Source organism: Vanessa atalanta, chromosome 4, assembly GCF_905147765.1.
Source record: "Vanessa atalanta chromosome 4, ilVanAtal1.2, whole genome shotgun sequence".
NCBI classification, from domain to species: domain Eukaryota; kingdom Metazoa; phylum Arthropoda; class Insecta; order Lepidoptera; family Nymphalidae; genus Vanessa; species Vanessa atalanta.
The window spans coordinates 10,461,543-10,482,198 of NC_061874.1; the positions used below are offsets into that span (position 1 = coordinate 10,461,543).

The 20,656-nt window shown below is 32.1% G+C and overlaps 1 protein-coding gene across 1 annotated transcript; it reads right to left on the minus strand.

Moving 5' to 3' along the window:
* Positions 1-4,116: 4,116 nt before the first annotated feature.
* LOC125077572 (cytochrome P450 CYP12A2-like) lies at positions 4,117-8,782 on the minus strand. The gene is made up of 10 exons (XM_047689520.1): positions 8,523-8,782; positions 8,059-8,186; positions 6,503-6,639; positions 6,302-6,420; positions 6,077-6,193; positions 5,704-5,982; positions 5,463-5,619; positions 5,107-5,319; positions 4,867-5,038; positions 4,117-4,633 (listed from the first exon to the last, which is right to left on the minus strand). Exons 1-10 carry the CDS (start codon positions 8,579-8,581, stop codon positions 4,479-4,481), a joined length of 1,536 nt encoding a protein of 511 aa, XP_047545476.1. The 5' UTR covers positions 8,582-8,782; the 3' UTR covers positions 4,117-4,478.
* Positions 8,783-20,656: the final 11,874 nt, after the last annotated feature.

Sequence of the window (20,656 nt, forward strand, 5' to 3'; positions counted from 1 at the left end):
TTATTATTGTTTTTGACCTTGATTGTCAATTTTTACCAAAATATATATTGTGCTTGTTTGCTTCACCACTCCATATTGCTGTGATAATATTACTAGCGTACATGATTTTTTTGGGCTATTGCCGCTGACATCTAAATTTAACAAGTAATAACGATAATAATAAACATAGGCACGATCAAATAGCTGTCACTGTTCATCAATACCTAGATACCTAGCATTCACTACAAACTTGTTAATGACAAAACTGCTTATTATAAATACAAACCAGACATCATCCTCGAATCACGTGAATTTAAGCTGTATTGGGATAGGACTGGAATAACTGATAAGACTGGGCACTTTAATAGAACAGACATTATGTTACATGATAAGTTAAATGAGACCGTATACCTTATAGATATCGCTGTGCCTAAAACTCATAACATAGCCTCAACTTTCACTGAAAAAATTGCCAAGTATATTTGTCTATCGAAATTAAATCCCAGTGGAAAGTTAAGGTCGTAAAATTATACCCATTATCATCTCAGCAACTGGAGGCATTCCTCACTCACTATTCTCCAGCTTACAGGCGCTTGTTATTCACAAACTAACTTTTATTTTATTACAGAAAGCAGTCATACTCAATACATGTGGAATTGTTCGGTAATTCTTATCTAATTATTAGGTAGTCCTAACCGTTTTTGTTTGGACAAAATCTCGCAAAAACGGAAAATAAAACCTCGATAAAACGAGAACATTGAAAAATTAGAATAAATAAACGAATAATAATAACAGTATTTTTAAAAATAAAAATTAAGGGTGAACTAGTTTTATGAGAAGGTTACCCCTTTGGATTTATGTTGTACCCATTGAGAGGAAAGAAAGTCATGTTGTATCACATTTCTATTGTAGTTACCGCACAAAAGGTTTGATATACCAAGTGTGACGTGAAAGGAAATTTAAGAAGCTTCAAATATTACTGACAGAGCCTTCTACGTGTTCTGCGTTTATTATGCATATTCAACAAATGCGTGTAAACGAAGTTCACTATTGATAAAATCTCTCATTTAAAAAACTTATTATATGTTAACAACAATACACATTGTACTCAGCACTAAAGAAAACTTCGGGTATTACTATATTTTTTATTTAATTGCTACTTATTTGAATCGCACTGATTATAATGCTTTATTTATAAAAAATACGTTTAATCTAATTTTATTTTCAATAAGTTTATTTTATCAAATAACAAAATATTGACATTGCTGAAAGCTTATCAAGGAAATAGTGCAACTCAGGCATAAATGTTGTTAAAACCAATAAATATCACATGCGATGAATTGTCCATAAATTGTTTATTACTATGTTACGATAGAACTACAATGAGGGATAAAATTATTATTTATTGTTAAACCGACTATGACTTCATTCGTTTGGTATTGACAGATCAAATGATTTAGTTTAATAGCGTTGAAGCCTTTTTATAATTCAATTCTTCGCTGTGCACATTTTCTCATACTCGGCAAAAGTTTTAGTTGGTTCAATATATTAATTAAATATATTACTTATATATTTATATAAATTAAATATATAATCGTACGTATTTAGCTGTGTAAATTGTTCGTTACAAGTAAACGCAATCTTTTTGTATTGCAATATACACAATTTATTTATTTGAATATTTAATTTATAAATAAGTTTTAAATTTAAATAAATCTTGGCCGTACAACAAAGTTGCTCTGACCGTAACACTCCACAATCCACAAGTTATAAATACATTTTCTTGAATAAGTTTAATAGGCTTAAGTACTTTAGGCTTTGCGAAGTCAAAACTATTTTTTTAAAGTTATTGCCTATGACTTCGCAGGAATCTTAAATAACGCTTAGAGTTGTAATGATAAAACCATCACAAATATAATATAAAGCAATCCATGCGCACTTTTTTTTTAAAGTATTTCACCGTATATTTATGCATGAGATTGTAAGAGTATAATTATTTTATTTTCGTAATAATAATAATACTGTATCTTTAACTCAGGGTCTCCCACAGTTGCCAATCTTGAAGACTAACCATTTGCGACGAAGATCTTTGGTTTGTAACTTTGTACAAGTGTAATCACAAAACTTTGAGTTCAAAGCTATCGACAAATGGGGAACGTCAGTATGTGGTAAGTAAGTTATATCATTAATTTATTACTCGTATTCTTACTAGTGGGTCGCCCGCGAATCTTCGCGTTTATTCAACAGTTTTTTTAGGAATTTTGAAACCTATGACATATTTTGTTTTGATTTCATTTCGTTGTAAACTGCAAGTCGTCGCCAAAACAATGAAACCTTTTTTTAATGTCTAATGGTATACATTACTTTAGTTAGAATTGAAGTGTATTGATAACAATTTACTTTTATTTAGAATACACTTTCGCAATTTACATCTAAAATATCGTTATTTTAATTAAATTAATTTAACAATAACTTGTTTAATAAATGATCAATGCAAGGAACTGTGAATTAGTGAATGGTCCCTCTCTATTAATTACACTATGCTGCTAGTTGTTGTCTATTTGTATATTGAATGAGTTTTTAGAACCGACTCGAGATATTGCAACTTGTATTTGACCGTGTGAGAAGGCGAAACTCAGCAAATAAACGCTAACTTTGCCCAAAGTTTGTCCTTGACTCTTGTTAATCGACATGGCAAATGCCAACTTGACTGGAAATTGGCGACGCTTCAGAAAGCCTTCACGTTCAAGTTACGGAGCAGGGTAACAATTGAACCAATTTTCAATTGCAAGTTGCGAGGTGGAAGTCCTGACACGTTAAGACTGTTCAAAAATTCAATTGAATATCGAGTTTGCTCTGCAAAATCGTCCGTGACAACAGAGTCGGTGCTTTTGTAGCAGCGACTGACCTGTTTGTCTTGGACCTGTTGATTGATTTGGAGTTAGTGATTGTCCTTAGGTGCAAGAATGGTACAGCCACTGAATTTTTATTGCGCCTGCTCCAATACGAAGAAGATACGTAGGAATGTAAGGTGCTGCCCAAGGTGGCTCGCTGCGGCCAAGTTGAGATGATACTGAATTCGATCAAAATGTTCTTGCTTAGGCCTCTGATTCAATCTGATTCTGAATAAAAATATTGTTATTAAAACACAAAGTATGTCGCAGTAAGTTTGGTGTTTATATACAACAGTAGCGCAGCTCTCTAACTGGGCAGTAGCTTTTTTCAATTTTTTAAATCGCAACAATTTAGTAAATTACAACCAAGAATCCTCTTTATTTTTCTGCACATCTCCGGCTGGAGCTCTTCGAAATTATATCATAACCGATCGTCCCTTGATCACTGAGACAAAAATCGGCTTACGCTTTTAATACTCGTATATAGGATTGCTACAAACGTTCTAAGTCAATGCGAATTATCGATCAAATATAACAACTTTTATTCATCTGACCCAGATTTTGAGGCAAGGATCACAGAATCTAAAACCGATGATAGCTATAAGACCAATGGGTCATTCGGAACAATAGAGTAATGTTTAAAACTCATTTTATTACATCATAAATTAACTAAAACACGACGAAAGGCGTTCTGAATACAAAATTTTCATTACAAAGTTTATATTGGAATGATATTTGAATATAAAATAGACAATTTTGAAAGAGAAACGAAAGATTGTTGGTAAAGTATTGCTTTATTGTTGGTTTCGACGCAACGTTTTGAATTATTTTAATAGGTATCGATAAAATATATTTACGCTTCTCTTTTCTTCATTAGTTTCTATCTAATGATATATTTATAATTGTAAAAATATGAATATATAAGGCATTTTGGTACCGTTCAATTTATTAAAAATTATTTTTTGTGTGCATTATTTTAATAGACGAAAAGGTTCTGTAGATAGAACTTTTGAAAATTATATTATCCTATATAAAAACATTTCGTGGATGTGTTCCAGGATAAATAACTTAAAGCGCTTAAATATTAGATATGTACTTAAATTACAAATAAAAATCAGAGGTAACTTAAAAAAATTATACCAAACAAAAACATCCCTTTACATCATAAAAATAAACTCAAAAATAATGAAATTCAAATATTATACATAAAATATGGAATAATAATTAAAATTTATACAACTAAAAAACATATATCACAAATCATGTTTCTTCCGTAGAAGGACGGTTTAGACATAAAATAAATGTTTTTTTTTTTTAAATAATACTGGCAGTTCTCTTTAACAAGAAATTATAAATATTGTATTTTGAAATATGTGTTCTAAAAGTGGGTAAGACAAAGAGATTAGAGGGATCACAAATGAACCGCGATTTATATACAATATATAATTGAACTATTGAGGCTTTATCTATCCCGTTCTTACTATTCTATGCTTTATATTACCTGTGAGTGTGAGGAACAACATAGTAGGGGAAGACATCACTCAGTATGTATACTATTGTAACTTGTAACCTATTCAGCACTAACTAAGACGCTATTAAAATATACTACTTAACATCCTTAAACACAAAGTTGAAGGGTTCCGTGATGTAGTTGAGAGTACTAGGCTTAACCTTCAGCGGTGGTCCAAACCATTCCACGTGGAAGTTCTCTATGACCTTAGCGAGGAATATTTCTATTTCCAATTCAGCTATCCGACGACCTGTAACATAAAAATAAGTAACTATAGGAAAGAAGTCAGTAACGATATATATGTTAGTATGAAAAATACCTTTAAATATTTGTAAAATTGAACGTTAGAAGGTAAAAGAATTTTATATCTAATTATATAATTAAAATAGGCATAAAAAGATATGTGAACAAAATAAAAAGAATATTTAATGTATAAGCGTGTCTTAAACAGAACGTCTTTGGAAACTATGAAAACGAATTTACCAATACAACTGCGAGCTCCGAATCCAAATGGGCTGAATGCAAAAGGATGTGCGTTGCTGTGATGCAACGGGTCAGTTTTTTCCGTAATCCATCTTTCTGGTATATATTCCTTTGCTCTTGGGAAATGCTCTTCCATTGACGATAAAAATTGATGACCAAACGATACATGCATCTGGAAATATAGGTGAATGGCTTAATTCAACTGAATATTTAAAGTGATAAAAAATATCTTGTACTTACATCTTTGGGTATTCTGTAGCCTAAAATATCGTATTCTTTTGTTGTTTGCCTCATGTTGCCCGCAACCACCGGGAGCATCCTCATCGACTCTTTTATACACGCTTTTAAGTATGATCGCTCCTCTTTTCCGGACACGATTTCTTTCCTTAATTTTATTTGCTTTTCTGGGTTTGTAGCTAGTAAGTAAAGAGTCGCTGTCATGGTGTTGGCCGCCTAAAACAGTTCAGTGTTTATAATTTGAAATTGCATATTCATTGCATGCATTTGGTATACCCAAATGCATGCAATGAATTGAAATGCTGCTGCTGCTGCATGCTGTTTTTGAAAATGTTATTTTATTAATTACAATAACTTACCGTGTCGACACCAGCAAACAACATATCACTGGCCATGGTTACAGCTGTGCTTTCGTCAATTTCCAGTAGTTTTTCCAAAATGCCTTTTTCTTCGTTCAAGTTTTTATCTTTAGTTTCAAGTTGTTTTATCGCTTTTCCAATAAAAAATTTACTGAGTCTAAAGAGCGAATAAACCATTAAATATTTTATTCTATTAATTCATAAATATTAAACGAGAAAACCATTAAAGAAAGATACATACTCTACTTGTGTTTCATACATCTTCATTGCCTTTTTAAAGCCTGGGGTCGAAATGTATCTCCAGAGGTTTGGCTTAAAATCAATTTCTTCCGCTGTTTTAAATATTTCATGTATTGTCTGTATTAACTTCCTTTCCGGAGAATTTTCTGGGAGACTACGATCAAGGCAATTAAGACGACCCCCAAGTGCTACTAAAGCAATGGATTCCAATGCCCACAAATTCATCTCCTCATCGAATTTCCCTTCCAACATATTTTTTTCGTTACGTATAAGCTTCATTCTAAAAAGTTTAGAAATTAACAAGATTTTCTACTTGTAATTAGATGTGGAGCGGTAAAATTATTTCGTAAAAATTCAATGAAATAGTGTTATACCTTTTAATCATATCTTCAGCAACTTCATTTAAGCTGTTTCTATACAGTTTAATAGTTTTAGTTTGTAGCATAATAGGGTTGACAGTTGATCGGAACTTCTTCCACGGTTCAAGTTGTCTAAAATTTAAAATAATTATATGTTGTATCAAATTTTTATCAATTTAATAACAGTTAAGCATAAAAAGTATTTTATCATAAAAGGACATACAAAAAATACAGACTCACTCAGTGATTAGACCTGTTGATTCATTCTGATCACGTTCGCTTTTCTTATAGTTTTTCCTGAAATATTCCAAACTTTGAAAACCGATTCGAATCGGCATCCAATTCTCATTTCGAAGTATCTGAAATTTTTATTTTATTTCATATAGTCTTTGTGGTAACTGCCAGTCACATAACTATTTGATATGTTAGAAAAAGTCTTACTTGAGACGAAGCTTCAGCGTCGAACAAAAAAATTATAGTGGGCGAACCAAGTGCACCATCCAGTCTAACAATTGGTCCAAAAAGCTGGTATAACTTTTCGGATATACCCATATTAGTTTCAAATGTATGTAGTGAGCCTAAAAATATTAACTCTTAGTATATTTTTATATTAAGAGTGATTGGTCCAGTAGTTAAATCGTGACAATCTTAATAGTTTAACTGCAATGACATTCCATGCACTGGAGAAGCGTGGTGGAATAAACTCCGAATTTTCTCCTCCAAAACAAAGAGTTGACCTTAGCCCAGCAGTAAAACATTTAACGACTGTCACTTTAAATGGCATTAAATATTTAGATATATTTCGATGTCTTGACAGCAAATTATCTGTTTAATCCATCCAAGTTACTCAGAAAACTTGTTTGAAGTTAATATTACTTTTAAATAAACTTTATAAAACGTATAATTCGATATTAGTTATCCTATTAAAAGTCATGAGCTTGACTTCTAAAACAAACAAACATATTATCTACTAAATCTGTAAATGACCATTAACTACTTATTTGCAAATATATTAAAAATAAATTGAATTTTCATGAAATAAATCCAAAATTGATTGGACTGATTCTTTCACGAAGATTTGTGGAAATTCGAAACTCACAGTAGTAAACTATTATTAAGAAAGTGTCGATATTAACAGAAAGTGATATCCTTTAATGCATCACTATAATATCAAAATAGCCTATCTCTCTAAGTTGACGTCGAGTTAATCATTGACATTAGTGACTTTTACCGTAAGTGAGATTGGGATATGAATTTACATCTTACACAACAGCGTATACTGTAGTACTGCCAATGTGACAAATTTCAAAGGATGAAACAAATATCATCTTAAATTATTTTTTAAAAAAATTTCAAATTTAAAGTTTTAGAAAAGTTAAGATAAACATCCGAGCCGAGATGGTCCAGTGGTTAGAACGCGTGAATCTTAACCGATGATTTCGGGTTCAAGCCCAGGCAGGCACCACTGAATTTTCATGTGCTTAATTTGTGTTTATAATTCATCTCGTGCTCGGCGGTGAAGGAAAACATCGTGGGGAAACCTGCATGTGTCTAATTTCAACAAAATTCTGCCACATGTGTATTCCGCCAATCCGCATTGGAGCAACGTGGTGGAATATGCTCTAAACCTTCTCCTCAAAGGGAGAGGAGGCCTTAGCCCAGCAGTGGGAAATTTACAGGCTGCTAATGTAATGTAATGTATGTAAGATAAACATTTATGAACAGGTCTTGGAGGTAAAATCGTCTCGTATGCCGTCACGGCAAAGGGCATGACGTTATCTTGTGCCGTTTGCCGTTATCGTTATCTTACGTTGTCTGCGTAGGTAAACGCGCCACGCAGCGTTTATTAACTCTATTACCTATTGTTATCATAATAAATATACATTTTTACACCATATTTATTTATTGGTTTTCTTTAATTGTAAACTATATAAATAACTATCGATTTCGTTGTTTCACAACTACCGGACATTACGTGACGGCTTCAATGAACATACCTCCAGGAAGAAAATGATGTATTTGTCCAATTAGAGGCAAAGAAGAAGGGCCAGGTATCTCTCGCCATGACTTCAGTTCCTGCCTATTCTCATTAGTATTAACGGCTGAACTGCTTACCGTCACTGACCTTTAAAATATATTTAGGGGCATGAATTTTAACAAACACGAACAATTAGATAATAAACTAATAAGAAATAATTAAACAAGGTAAATTTGTTATTTGATAATACTAATTCGATAACAAATAAAAATTCACCCGGCGATTCTTTTGTTATCTAGATAATTTAGAGCTAATTTTAACTTGTATGATTTTGAACCAAATTAATATTATAATTTTCAATTACTTCTAATTTTATTTAATATTTTTTTTAAATGTTAAAAAATTAAAAACAAATCGATTACTTATCTTAACCAAAAACATATGATACAAATATATCAAGAAGATTTATTAAATTCAACTTACCTTACGATTTGTTTATTTAACACGGCCAAAGTTGTGGCCGACTTCCTAAATGATTGCATGTTTTACACAAATTATAAAATTACACTACAGTTAACTATATCTGCACTGCCTTCAAACTAATCAGTGAAATTGACTTACACTAAGCGCAACACTATATGAAATCTTTATCACTTATTATCTTTTAAATCATGAAATATCAACATATCCACGCAACTAATGGACGTCTAATGATACGAACAGCGGGACGACGTCTACAAAGTGATTATTATTGTTTTTGACCTTGATCGTCAATTCATACCGAAATAGTTATTATGCTTGTCTGCTTGACCATTCTACATCACTGTGATAATATTACTAACGTGAGTGATGAAGCGTAGTTTTTTTTCTGTTATTACCACAGAAGTCTACGTTTAATATTTATAAACAAGGCGTATTATTATGTACAAGATTATAAAAAGGAACATAGATTTTAAAAGTGTAGTTAGTATTGAATGTAAATACACACGTTTGTATGTAAAAAATTCAAAAAACGCTTAAAGAAATATATATTTTTAACGACTTCAAAAATGAAGGTGCCCAATCTGTGTATACATTATTTTTTTTAAAGATTATTTATATGTTGGATTTAGTTTAGCTCAAAGGTCTCAATTGAAATTATTTAATATTGGACAATATTAATTTTCTATCAGTAGCATGAGATTTTTTTTATTAAGTGTATGTATAAATATTATGTAAAGTAATAACATTCTTATTGTATTTATAACAAATTCGATATAAATAATATCGGACTATCGTCGATCTAAAATTTTTACCAAGGTCATTTTTTAATGTTACAACCAGTTATCCGACGACGAATTTTTTTCGTTGTACATATTTTGGATACAATCACATGTTCTTAAATATTCATTCCAAAGTTAATGTAAAGTTTTTTATTGCATTGTATCAGATATATAGTTGTTATACCAGTTTAACCAGCGTTAAACGTGTAAGCGTAACAAACCAATAATATAACACCATCAAATTGTCAAAAGAAATATTTATACAAGTTTGAAATTTAATTCTTTCATCACTCATCTTATTTGATTTCATGATTAGTTTTGGGACATATATTATAATGTATAGAGCAACCCTTTTTCAAACTTTAGGTTCGTAAGAGATGACAGCTCTACCATTCGTATGGTTTCGAGGAACCAATCCACCACAACCCACATCAATGTTGGATTGACTGCCGGATGTTTAGTTAAATAAGATAATAGCAAGCCAATAATTAACGAACTTATACGTTGACAGAAATCTGTTTGTTAATAAAAAAATATATAAATATATTTGTTTGTAAATAGTCGTCAGTTCTGTGTTTCGTGACGTTATTAGGACCGTACACTTGGAAGCCAAAAAAAAAAACAACTTTGTTTTGTAAAGTAAAAAATATTTTTATTGCTATTATAGCAGTAATTGTCATGTATTCTTACAGTGATGAAGAAATTGTGAATAACAAAATCAGTAAGATAAGATTAATCGCTATTCAAGACCAAATGAGATTCTTAAGTTGTATTTAAAATATGTAATCAAATATTCTATTACTCACACTTATATTATTACGAAGCATATATTAAATTTTAACATGTATAAAGGATATTTATACTATCATCGTGTACAATGGTATATTTTCCTAATATTGAATAAAGATTGTTAGATTTCCACGCTTTAATAATAGTAATAACATTTATTCTACTTGCTTTACCCGACTATATCTGTTGTGTAAAAACTTTTATAACAATTAATGAACTAATAAATTAAATATTACATCTTATTATATAAAATGTAATTTTCTAAATATACCATTTAATAAATTAAAAATCCTTGACAACAAGGTCGAAAGCTTAAACTTTGACTCAGATACTGCTGATATGGACCTCCGGTGGCGGACCATTCCACTTGGAAATTTTCAAGGACCGCTGTGAGGAATGTTCCTCGACTTTCGAGTTCGACTTTCGAGTTTCGAGTTCCAACTCGACTATCGTTAACCTATTAAAATTTTAGCTACCCCAAAATAATCATGTGATTTTATTTCTAATACTAAAAAATAAACATTTCCACGTAAAATAAACGCTTATTTATACGAAAGTCCTAATATAACATCACATTACATTTCATTGTATCTTAGTAGTACTTAAATAACTAGAATCTATATTTTATTATACTTTATAAAGCTGAAGGATTGGGAGTTGCATGTTTGGACGCGCTAATCTCTGGAAGTAGTCCTTCAACTTGACTTATTAATGAAGTAATAACTTAAACAAAAAAATACAATAAACTTCAAGCAGTCCAGCAAACTGTAAGCTTATAAAATAGACGTCTTTAAACATCAAAGGTAGTTATTTAAATGTTATGTTAATGTAAGTACCGTCACCTAAACTTATTATTTAATGAAGTACTATTTGGAAAAGTAAAAAATGTTGAACCTATGCAGCTTCGAATACCGCATTTAAATGACTGTAGCCGATTGCATTCGCGTTTCCATGATATAGTGTGAATAAACTCCCTCTAACGTGGATAATAATCTTCCATCACAGACAGTACTCGAACAACCAATATACTGTTCATCTGAAAAACAGACGTTTCTAAAATAGTACTAAAAAATAATAATATGTACATCCACACTAACATTGATTGAATTTATTTTATAGTAGACAAAGCGGTAGATGGAAGATTTAGGTAGAAGCAAAAAACTAAGCTTGCAACACCATTTTACCAACTCCTAAAAAATCATTAAAATTTCGTTTTTATATAAAAAAAATATAAATCAAAATTTTTATAAATTGAATTTTTTTTCATGATTCGCTGTAGGATAATAAATTTTATTGTATATTATTTATATTAATTCTGGAATAGATACTATTACTCTTGTTAAATTTTCATTGTAGAACTAACATTCAGAATCGACGGTAGTTTTATATTAATTTAATTATATAAAATTATGATTGTGTATGCAACAATTGACGTAAAGAATAATCTGTTATCAATACAGTCGGCCCATCCGGTGGATAACTTTGTTACGCATATATTATACTATTCTTTCGTTCTAAAATATTTTAGGCATTGAAATCCGAAACGAACTTATTTTCACTCCGAAGTATCTTAAGGAAAACTTTATTATATAATATAACTTCTGAAACGTAGCCTAATATCAATTTACCAATAGGAATAAAACTCACAAGGGATATAGTTTCTGCGCTGTACAATGTGATCATTGGACGTGAACCGAAGAAGCCTTGAAATATGACAATTGGCCTTGTCTTGGCTTCGCTTAGAATATCACTGTGGTTTGATAAGACTCCTAGAAACCATACAAATATACTCCTAACAGCTCTGCTATATAATCTACTACTGTGCTGTATAGTGTGATACAAACTGTTCTTGATTTATACAGCTTTATTTATACAATACTTTTCCAATTAAGTCTACTTATCCGCTTTAGTTTTACTTTAAAAATTCCGATAACAACTTAGCAGAAATTTGAAAGACAATTTTTTCACGAATCCATAATTAATATGATATTTCATATAATTCAAGACTTCAAATCAATAATATCGCGTCAATTCAATGTTAATATTATTTATATTTTGTCTCTCCGCTAGTCATTCGAATTAGGTAAATGGATTTTAATGTATTTTTTTAGCCTCTTGTCCATTGGTAAAAAGTTTTGGTGAGATTACAAACCCCCATCTTACCCCGCAAGGCAATTTGATTGGTCTTGTGCTCTGATCTTGAACTTGGAATGTCATGGTTGTGGTCTCATACAAACACTTTAACTCCTGGACATAACAATTTATAGTCAATTAGGCATCTCTGCATGGATTCCAATTGCCTTTTCGATAGCTTGCCTGCTCACCGGAATAAATTCATCAAATTTTTGGGCAAGATGGTTTGTGATCACCCTAACAACATATAAAGATGAAATGGGCCAGTTACAAAAGAGCTGTATTAACCTTTTTGAAAAATAGCACTACCACACCTCCGCTCCAAGCCTTCGGTGTAATACCATTGCAGAAATAAAAGATGTTTTCCATCTAGATGTCCGAAAACTCACAACAGCGCGTTAAAGACATTTTCTGCCGCGCAAGAACAATCTGGAGAACCAGCTTCCGCCGGCGGTTTTTCCGAACCGATATGACTTCCTTCGGATCATTCAAGAACAGAGCGTACTCTCAGCAGCAGGGATTAATCCAAACAATTCCTCGGAACATTCCCCGTGAAAAATTCGCTAAAAGATACGATAATGGAAGGAGCTGGAACTCGGGAGCGCCCGCCCAGAGGTGAGAGCAGTACTCCATGTGAGGCCAAATTTGCGCCTTGTATAGTCTTAGCCGATAGGCCGACTTGAAATACTGTCTGGGCTTGCTGAGCGCACCGAGCTTTTTGGTGTAATTTTGGCTTTACCTTCCAATCGGAATGTTCTCAAAACGAGGAGACACAACAAATGGTGATTTTTAACAAACACGCAGATAACACGCAAACTTGCGTCTTTTTTGGTTTGAGGTTTAGTCGGCCCCAGTCCGAGACTTTGTTACATTCCGAGTCCGCCACTGGAGGCTGGGCGTCAACGAAGCTGACGCCATGCGGCCGATTAGATGGTTGGCTCCACTGCTGAACGCCGGTGTAAAACACATAACACACAAGCGCTTCCCCTCCCTCCTAACCAACGAGGCCACTCACATGATCCGCCCTGCGCTACCAGAGACGTACCAGGAGCAGCCCCACGGCATCCCTCCGCACCAATCTTAGCCGTGACCGACGAGCAAGCTCAAGCCGGCCCTTTGCCCAGGGTACACCACGAGGATTCCAGCATTTGTGTGGTTATACCGCCACGATTTCGGTCGCCACAGTCTCACAGATGCACCACGGGTAGGTAAGGTTGACGGTAGGGAGCCTAAAATCGTCATTGACTCCCCTTACATCCCGTTAATCAATTCGAGGATTAAATATCACTCTTTCAGAAGTTACCTACTGCCACTCTTTTTAATTATTTATCTTACTATTAATCATTTAAAATAGTTTACTTCATGTTTGTTTAATTTTTATTATTACGTTTAAACAAATAACAGTTATTTCGTTGATTAAGTATAAATTTAGAATCATATTATACTTACTAAAAGTTGCTAAATCATCCAAAGACGTAAACAACGACTGACAGCATTTAAATGTTGATGATAATGATATATTCGTCTTAGTTCCAAGCACCGGTTTATCATAGATATGATAAGAGTTATAACATAATACTTTTATCTTATTTATTTATTGTATGAGATAAGAACCCTTCAAATAATAATATATTATTTATATTATAAATGACTATTTGAGCAAAACATTACACAGCTTCATAGGACATAATTTACTACATTTACTAAATTAATTAAACTTTAAATTAATAAGCCTATATAGGTTCATATTCAATTAATGAGTGTAATATAGTATTATTTTTAAGCAGTTATGATCCAGTAATTATAAAAGGTGAATCGTAACCAAAGGTTGATTTTTTACGCTTAATTTGTATTTGTATTTAATTTCATCCGGAGTGGCGAAGAAAAACCCGTATGTAACCCGCGTTGCTGCAGCGTCATGTAATAAGCTAAAAAACTCATACGGAAAGAAATCTTGACTAAGACTATTTTTAAATTCATAAAATTTTAACATTCAAAATTAATTACACACTATATCAGTTAAATGGTATTAAGCTAGTACTAAGATTTTAGTGTATACGTTTCGGGTTAATGAAAATATTTTTTTTTATATATTGTATATTTTTTAAAGATTATCAGAGCTTATTACGTAGACATGATTGAAAACAGAATTTTCGGTATGAGCAATTTCCAGGCGAACATTGTGAAAACGTAAACGTATAAACAAAACGTAAACGTTAACTTATAAACAAATTTATAGAATAAAAAAAAAACATTTTTCGCAGAATACGAGATGAATTAGAGTTAAAATTTCAACAATTATTATATGATAATAAATTTGATGATTCTTGTGATTTTTCCGCATAGAAACATAACGACTATTGCTAAAATAACTATCTGAGCAACCAAAACTTTGACAATAAATTCATAATGATAGTGATATAATTTACTCTTTACTTAACGGCACCTCCTATGATATAAATTATAATGTTATATATAAAACAATTATTATTCAAAAATAACTTTATAGTTTTTTTACGTTTTTATTACATTTCATCCCATTGAAAAGTGACTTCGAATACTTAATGTGAACATGTGACTAATTGGAACACTCTCCATGAAGGTATTTAATAATATAACATATAATATAACATATAAATTCACGACCATAGATGCAATTGAACATCATTAGCAGCGCTTTTTATAAGTGCGACTCACCGAGCGAAGTAATTAGCAGATAATTTTCAAGTGTTATTTAGACGTCTATTATTTGTTTACGTTTCTTGTGAACACTAAACGTTCGCTTATATTTTTTTTCTAACGAAGACCAATTATATTTGTTCTAGAATAATATGATACAAGTAATTACGGTCACGTGTAATTTAATTATGACCAGAAATTATACATCAACGTTAGGTAGCTTATTTGTTATAAGAATAAAAACAAAATTACCTTCTGGTAAGAAATGAGTGGTAACGATGAGGTCCAGGTTATTTTCTCCTCAATACAATCTATTACTATTTAAAACGGGGCAGTCACGGGACGTCCGGCTGCGACACATCGAAATGAATTAAATATAATATATTTAATTAAGCAATATTGAATAAAGCAATAAGAAAAATATATGTATTTCACAATTTGAACTAACATTACTGTTTGAAACGTTATTTATTACAATATATTTGTCGCCCACAGCTTCGCTCAAGTTGTAGGGGTCGTCGGCTTTTAGGTATAATAAAACAGCCGAAGCTTACTTTATACCAAATTTCTTCAAATTCGATACAATAGTTTAGCCGATAAAGCATTAAATTTTCGCATAAGCGACTAAGCGTCAATATGATAATATTAGAAATTTACTTTTGCTTATAAGCAGAATCCCATTCGAATAAATTTTCACTGACTCGATTCACCTCCGTCGACCGTAGATGGTTACTGTCCGTCGTTCACGACACACAACCTCGTATCGCTCTCACCATTATGTCTGCGTTCTCCCTATCACGTGCCTCATAGAGTATACACTAGCGTATAAGCCACCCACCTATATTGCGTAGGAGGCAGCCCAAGGCGGCAGCGTCATTGATGAGCTTCGAGTCGAACTGTACAAAATGCTGCCCGAAGCCCTACTTTCGGGCCAAACCAGACAAACCCACTTAGCTCATTTGCACAGGCAGCGAGAATTTTCTCGAAGAAGAGGACAAGTGGCCGGTATGCCAAGTTAAAGCGGACGACCTTACTTCGGCAAAAAACACAACCGCTCCTTTTTCCATGACTTCAGGTACTGCCCGCAGGAAATAATTCGAGCTAGATATTCCAATACGTCGCTGAGAATACGGCCGGACATGACGTAGTGTTTTTGATCCTCAAACGGTCATGGGTCGAGTCCACCCGCAATTGTTCATCGAAGTGAAATAAATTCACAACTGAACCCCGAACCTTGTAAAACGTGTAAATTTTCACTACCCAAATATTCTAAATTTTTACCTTAAATTCTTGTCATTTTAACAGAATAAAAGATAATAAAACGGAAGTTTCCAGGTTTTGGTATTTTAACACAGGTCTCTTTTTAATTTAACGCTCGCAGTCATTGTGATTGCTGAAAATTTGGTAACAATTGTTATACAAAAGAGTCGGAAGTTGGAAATATTTTATTTTCAATGTATTTCGTAGTGAAAAGTTAAAATAATTGACTTCTCGTATAATTTCGGAACAAAAGAATATATGTAAATAGTATACTAGAAAAAGTTACGAACGAGTCTCCTGATATATGAAAATATAATAACAATTTATCACATACTAGCTTCTGTCCGCGACTTGTCGTATATACTTACTAAATTGCACTTCTGTGGTAAATTTCACCCTCGATCCCCCTTTTCACCCTCTATAGTGAAGATTTCTATGGTAAAATATATCTTGGGTCGTTTAGCGGGACCAAATTTCAAATACCAGTTTCCAAATATTTTTTCAATTTTTTGTTTCGGTGAACAAAAGTAAATATTTTTGTAACCGCTAACGCGCACTCACTTTCTCACCGTCGTTGCTTTTACTTTTAAATATTCATCCAAATTACGTATTGTAAAAGAGAATACTTTATATATTAGACGATAAAAATATTAATTTAAATAAGAATAAAAGATAGATATACATGCACTGCCAAGGACTTTATTGTTGAACTATTTAAGAAAAACATTTCCACTTAACTTAAATTACAGTTTTTGCATCGTACGCCAAAATACCTCGTAGATGACAGAGTTTTTTCCGACTTACTTCAAAATACTATTTATTTTAGACCAATAAGCATATACATTAGACCAATAAGCATGCACAAGAGGCGGCCTTATCGCTAAAAATGCGATCTCTTCCAGGCCAGAAGAGGTAAGGTAGAGAAAAGAAACAAAGGTAAAAAGTACAATGTTCATAGCAGAGATAAACAAAGTATATAAATACATTACAATTTATAGATTTTAAATAAATTTATGTCAAATTTAATATATATATGAACATATGCAATATATGTATTTATGCATACATATATGTATTTTATAATTAGATATATGTAATCTATGTATCAAATTAAATTAAATGTTCGCGAAGCATACAGCATTAAAGTGCGAGACATTATTGTTTTAAGTTTTAAATGAAGCACCTTATTACAACATTAAGAGAGTTGCACAGACGAATAACTTGAACGGTAAAGGAATATTAGTATATAAAATATGAAGTCGAATGAGGAGGAATTTCTAAAAGTAAATTATCTTCAGATAATTTTCCACGCTAACACGCTCCTAAAAATAGACATTTATATAGAAACACGCTCCTAATATCTATATAAAAATAGAAATGATAAAAAAGTATTGACTGTATGATAGATGGAGAATATGAGTATTCCTGCGAGAGCGAATTGGGAGCCACTGAAGCAATTTACAAAAGTCGGCGATGTGATCGTATTTCGTTTGAAATGTCACTAGTTAAAGCACAGAAATAAATATGTCACAAAAAGTAAAGCAATAATATGTCTGTAGACATTATGCCTCTACGTTTTCAGGATTAGAAAAACGTGACGTGCAAAAAACCACCTAGTATACGTAAATCATCCCCGTCGCCCGACCTCCCGTTCGACATGCCATTACATCACGCACCACAAGACAGATGAATATGAACATACGTATATAACCCGAATCGAAATACGACAAAACGTGAATATCAATAGTCATATGAAAATTATGTATGTTTGAACTGTTGCTCTCAAACAGAGAAACTCTAGTTACTATTGTTGCAGCTGCAGATGCTAAAAAAAGGCGATTTACTTATAATACTTTTATTAATTAAAATTACATAACTAAAGAAAGGTGAATCCCTACTAAAGTGAAGTAAGAAAATGGTTTCCACGGTCGGGGCCGGCGCTCTGGTGGTCGCATTTCGTTGATTCCAACATTTCACCCGAAATGATGTTGAAATCTTGCACCGTGTGCGGTACAGAGAAATAAGGCTACGGTCGCACTTCGGTTTCTAATATTAAAATATATCGAGTTATTTATCTTCATGTATAGTAAAGTCGGACGCACGCTGATATCCTGGTGTTAGGCTAGTGTAACATTCTTATAAACAAAAGTACTATAATTATGTCCACCTGCTTAGTGTATGCCGCGCTAATAAAATCAATGGATTGCTATGGCCTAAGATTAATTGATGACGTAGTTAAGTCCTTTAAACCCGTCAGTATTCATCATTGAAATGGTCGCTATGTACAAAGATGAACATAAAAACTAAGAGTAAGATTTTTAATTTCTGAGATTTAAAAAAAATAAAAAATAATTCGTTTTTTAAGATTTTGTCTGCCTTTCCTTTTTATTTAATGATTCCAAATCTATTTGACGATGACAGTCATTGATTCAATCTAAAATGTCTCAAAAGTATTAAATTTTCGCAGCTCTCGAAAACAATTGGGAGAGAACTGAAAGGCAACATCTGAAAAGAAACATTAAATTAGATTTGTCTATAGTGACCAAAATGAAATTGCCGAGATTGGGATCATAGCTATTTAATTTCCCAACCATATCGAAATATGACAAATATATACGTTATATTATCACAAAGGTGCATCATAAAATATTTATTATAATAAAATAAATATTGGTTTATTTTATTATAATTTAAAATTTTAAATGTTGTGTATTATGATAATAAGATAAAAACAAGAAACTCAAAAGATACCTTGAATAAGAATGTAGGTACGATTTACATCATAATTACAACATACGAATGTCGATATCTAAAGGGCAAGGACTCTGAGTAAGTCAAACAAATTAATTTCGTATAATATTTGTATAGTGCGAGAGCGGGCAAGCATACATATACGCTTATCCGTCGTGCTCTTACGTCGCGTCTTTGTTATTAATAGAAAAAAATTAAATAATTTGAGATTCTATTTCTAAAATATTTTCAACTTTAATGTATAATTTTTAATGAACTATTTTTTTTCATCGTATTCATATTGTATTAGAAAACTGACACATTTTTAAATAAATCTTTTCGATGCGACAAGCAAGCGTCATTTTATAATCTAGAAGAACTGCAAGTAAGATTTTAAATGAAACAAGATAATTCTGCTCAAGCTGTAGTCTGCTGATCCGAAGCGGACCTCACTGCTATCTCTGTTCAGTCACTAGTCATTTATACTATCTCCGATATCAACAACGGACACAGGCGTTTTAAAAGCAAAGCAAAACAAAACACAAATCGAACATTCAAAGCGCCTGAAATTATTTTGCCGCAAACAATACACCAATAAATATATAATTATTATGGTCAAAAAACGTCGATCTCGATTTAGGCTTGCGAGGTCATTTTTTATGATCCTTCATTATCGTCGACGTTAAAACATTGATCCAGGGAGCAGCTCTGCACAAAAAGAAACTCAGAGATAAAGTCACCGATGTCTCAGTTGATGCTTTTGAAATATCAACAGGCGCTGAAATTGAAACGGAAACAATACACGTTATTTGGCCTAACCAAGCCTATATATTGAAGCAATATCCAGATATATTTCGATGGATGTCTCACAATAAACCCTCAAAACACAACGTTGTCCACCATACAGATACTTGAAACTTGAAAATGTCTAACTACTGGATACCACCTAAACTAGTACTTTCATAGCCGTAAAAAGATAAAGTCCCGATAGACAACGCAAACCGATGCAACATTTGAATGTAACATACATAATATAATTTAATTCCCGCCTTTTATTAAATAATTAATTAATATTGGAATGATTTTATCTTAAAAAAATCAGCGTCGATAAAACACACTATCCCAAAGCCAGCCAGCAGATTTTAGTTATGGTATTTTTTTAATTTAGAGCATGAAAAAAAAACAATACTAAGAATGAGAATTCTCTTAAACCAATAAGTAGCATAGTTGATTGCTCATTTCAAATAAATATATAATCAAAATGTGCAATATAAAACGGTTTTTTTTTATTTTTATCTCATACATTATATATATATTTAAGGTATTTTTTATAATTTTTTTCACCCTCAGACTTGTTTCATAATAAAGTCTTCACTATATTCTTTTCGGTAATGTTATTAAAATTTAACAAATCAAAAATTTATATTTTTAGTAAATACAGAATAGGATTTAAATCATTGTGGCATTTGTATCTAGGGGTATTAAGTAATATTTGTATGTACATACTTATATAACTTCATCAAACATATTGGAAACTTACCTTTGACTCAACATCAACATTATAACTAATACGGGTTTAACCAGCTATATTAAACACATAACTCCGGATAAAGACCGAGTCCAGCCCTTTGGTCGTTTCTCGTTATCAACCCATCGCGGTATTAGACTAAGGAAATACCATTGACATATGTTCTACGTAAAGTCTATTCCAACCACAAGAGAAAAAAAGCGAATGGCTTTTGTCCTCCTGTGGGCGAAAACAAC